The following is a 2,472-nucleotide window of genomic DNA, read 5'->3' as shown; positions in this document are numbered from 1 at the left end:
TATTTATTTATTTATTTACTTATTTTTGCGGTACTGGGAATTGAACTCAGGACCCTGCACTTGCCAGGCAGATGCTTATTCTACTGAGCTATCTCCCTGGCCCCTTGTCTTTTTTAATTATTTAAAAAATCCCTCTAGTGATCCACCTGTGTTCAGCCTCCCAACGAGCTGGGATTATAGGCTTGCTCATGCCACCTTGCTTAGTCTCAATGCAACCCAGGGGCGGGGCCAGCATGGCATGCTGGGGATCGAAACCTGGCCACTGCATCTGCCTAAACAGTCGCTTTAATCCACTGAGCTGTTTGGCCAGCCCTCCTCCCTAGAATTATAAAACAAGATAATAGGAGAATAACAATAATTAATAATTGCATTCTGTTATCTTCAGAATAGTTACTCTGGGTATAAGATGCAAGCATGAAATATTGTCTAAATAATTGTATCACAAACATTTTCTATCTTACCAATGAAACCTAGCCCCCAGTAATGGATAGAGTCATTTAACGCCTGGCAACCACCATTCTGTTTTCTTTCTATGACTTGAAGATACATATTAGGGAAATCATGCAGTATTTACAATTTTATATTTGGCTTGTTTCCTTTAGTGTAATGTCATTAAGGTTCATCCATGTTGTAACCTGTATGAATTTCATTTGATTTCCTTTTTTTGTCTTTGTGAGACAGGATTTCACTATGTAGTTCAGATCAGCCTTAAACTCATTTTGTAGCCTAGGCAGGCCTCAAACTTGCTGTGATCCTCCTGCCTCAGCCTCCCAAGTGCTAGGATTATGGGCATGTGTCACCACACCCAGCTTCATTCCTTTTTGAGTGCATTATTTTTATCAAGTTATTACAGTTTTTGTCTGGGAATTCTATTTATCCTCTTCATTCTTAGGTAAGTTCCCGCTGTGAAGAGGAGCGCATTCTGTCCCGCTGTCAATCTAGTACTCAGAACAAACAGGTGGATGAGAATTCTTTGATTTCAACCAAAGAAGAGCCTCCAGTTCTTGAAAGGGAGGCTCCATTTTTGGAGGGCCCCTTGACTCAGTCAGAACTTGGAGTTGGTCATGCTGAGTTACCACAGTTAACCTTGTCTGTGCCTATGGCTCCAGAAGTTTCTCCGAGGCCTGCCCTTGAGTCTGAAGATTTGATTGTTAAAACACCAGGTAAGGTGGGGATGGGTTCTCAGTGGATACAATTGGAGACAGCAAGAGATTTGTAGTGTATTTGGATGTAAAGCTTAATTTTTATAGAGAGCAGGTCACTCATTTGGTAATATCTTACCATGAATAAATTTGTGATAGACTCTTAAAAACATGTATTTTCAAAAACTACCCTGCTTGTTATATTGCTACTTTCATGATTTTTGATCAACCTCATGTGAATCAATAACCAAGGATAGCAATTTGGGGAGCAGCAGTACGCACTACTGTAATAACCACTTGAAACCTGTGCTTTAGATACTAACTCCACCAATCTCTATTACTTGAGAAGTAATAACATCTGAATTTGTTTCCTTACATGTAAAATGGGTATTGTAATGCAATATAGTGCTATTAATTTGAACATATAATAAACAGTTAATAAATATTCCCTAGAAGTTATTACCACCTATTTCTCATTTTATCATGGTTTATTTACCTATGTGTCACCTGGTAGAGTTCAAGTTGAATTTTCTCATTCACATCTTCACAGTTGAATTTTTTAGTCAGCGAAGGAAAGGAATGAATTGTATTTTTCGGTGCCCTATCACTGAGTTCATCTCTAGCCCCAAAAGATTTTGTTTTTGCTTTTGGTACTGGGATCGAACTCAGGACTTTGTGCTGGCCAGGCAGGCACTTGTGCCATTGAGTTGTATCCCTAGCTGCTGTTAAGCTATTTTATGTAATTCTATTAACAGTCTCGAAAGTAGTTGTCTTATTTATTTATGAACTTACACTTACTTAGTGACAAAGCAAAAGTTGTAATCCTGGTCCACATATGGCCAGAATCTAGGTTTTCCATCACTTCTTTTGTCCTTGTCCCTAAAAAATACAGTTCAGCTTTTTTCCTTGATTATCATGTGATTAAAAAAAAATCAGCATGCAGAACATCCTCATGTTAGATTATGTCTTGAAGTCTATTTAGTGGTTTTCTTTTAAGTAACATTTTAAAATAAATCCCCATCTTGTCCCTGCACATGAAATGAGGCAAATACAAAAAAATCTATGACTTGTGTTAGAATTCAGAATTACCTTGTACCAGTTTCTAAGTCACCTAATGAAAAGATGTGTGCATTTCAGGAAACTATGAAAGTAAACGCCAAAGGAAACCAACAAAGAAACTTCTTGAATCCAATGATTTAGACCCTGGATTTATGCCTAAGAAGGGGGACATTGGCTTTTCTAAAAAGGTATGTTATTTTGTCAGTTTTACAATAGAGTTAAATCCAGGAAGCATGAGGTTTAGAGTAACCTTTTCAGTAATATTCATTAA

The 2,472-nt window shown here is 37.6% G+C and overlaps 1 protein-coding gene across 10 annotated transcripts in view; it reads left to right on the top strand.

Annotated features, from left to right (window-relative positions):
- The window catches only part of Nsd1 (nuclear receptor binding SET domain protein 1), a 161,452-nt gene that overhangs the window by 95,545 nt on the left and 63,435 nt on the right, over positions 1-2,472 (top strand). For all 10 annotated transcript variants that reach the window (XM_004632281.3, XM_023716463.1, XM_023716456.1 and 7 more), the window contains 2 exons: positions 893-1,163; positions 2,280-2,389. In XM_004632281.3, the coding sequence (XP_004632338.1) occupies positions 893-1,163; positions 2,280-2,389 (381 nt within the window). The remainder of the gene's footprint in view (positions 1-892; positions 1,164-2,279; positions 2,390-2,472) is intronic.

This window comes from Octodon degus, unplaced genomic scaffold (assembly GCF_000260255.1).
Source record: "Octodon degus isolate 3935 unplaced genomic scaffold, OctDeg1.0 scaffold00048, whole genome shotgun sequence".
NCBI classification, from domain to species: Eukaryota; Metazoa; Chordata; class Mammalia; order Rodentia; family Octodontidae; genus Octodon; species Octodon degus.
The sequence above is the reverse complement of the archived record's forward strand: the minus strand, read 5'-3'. Positions and strand labels throughout refer to the sequence as shown.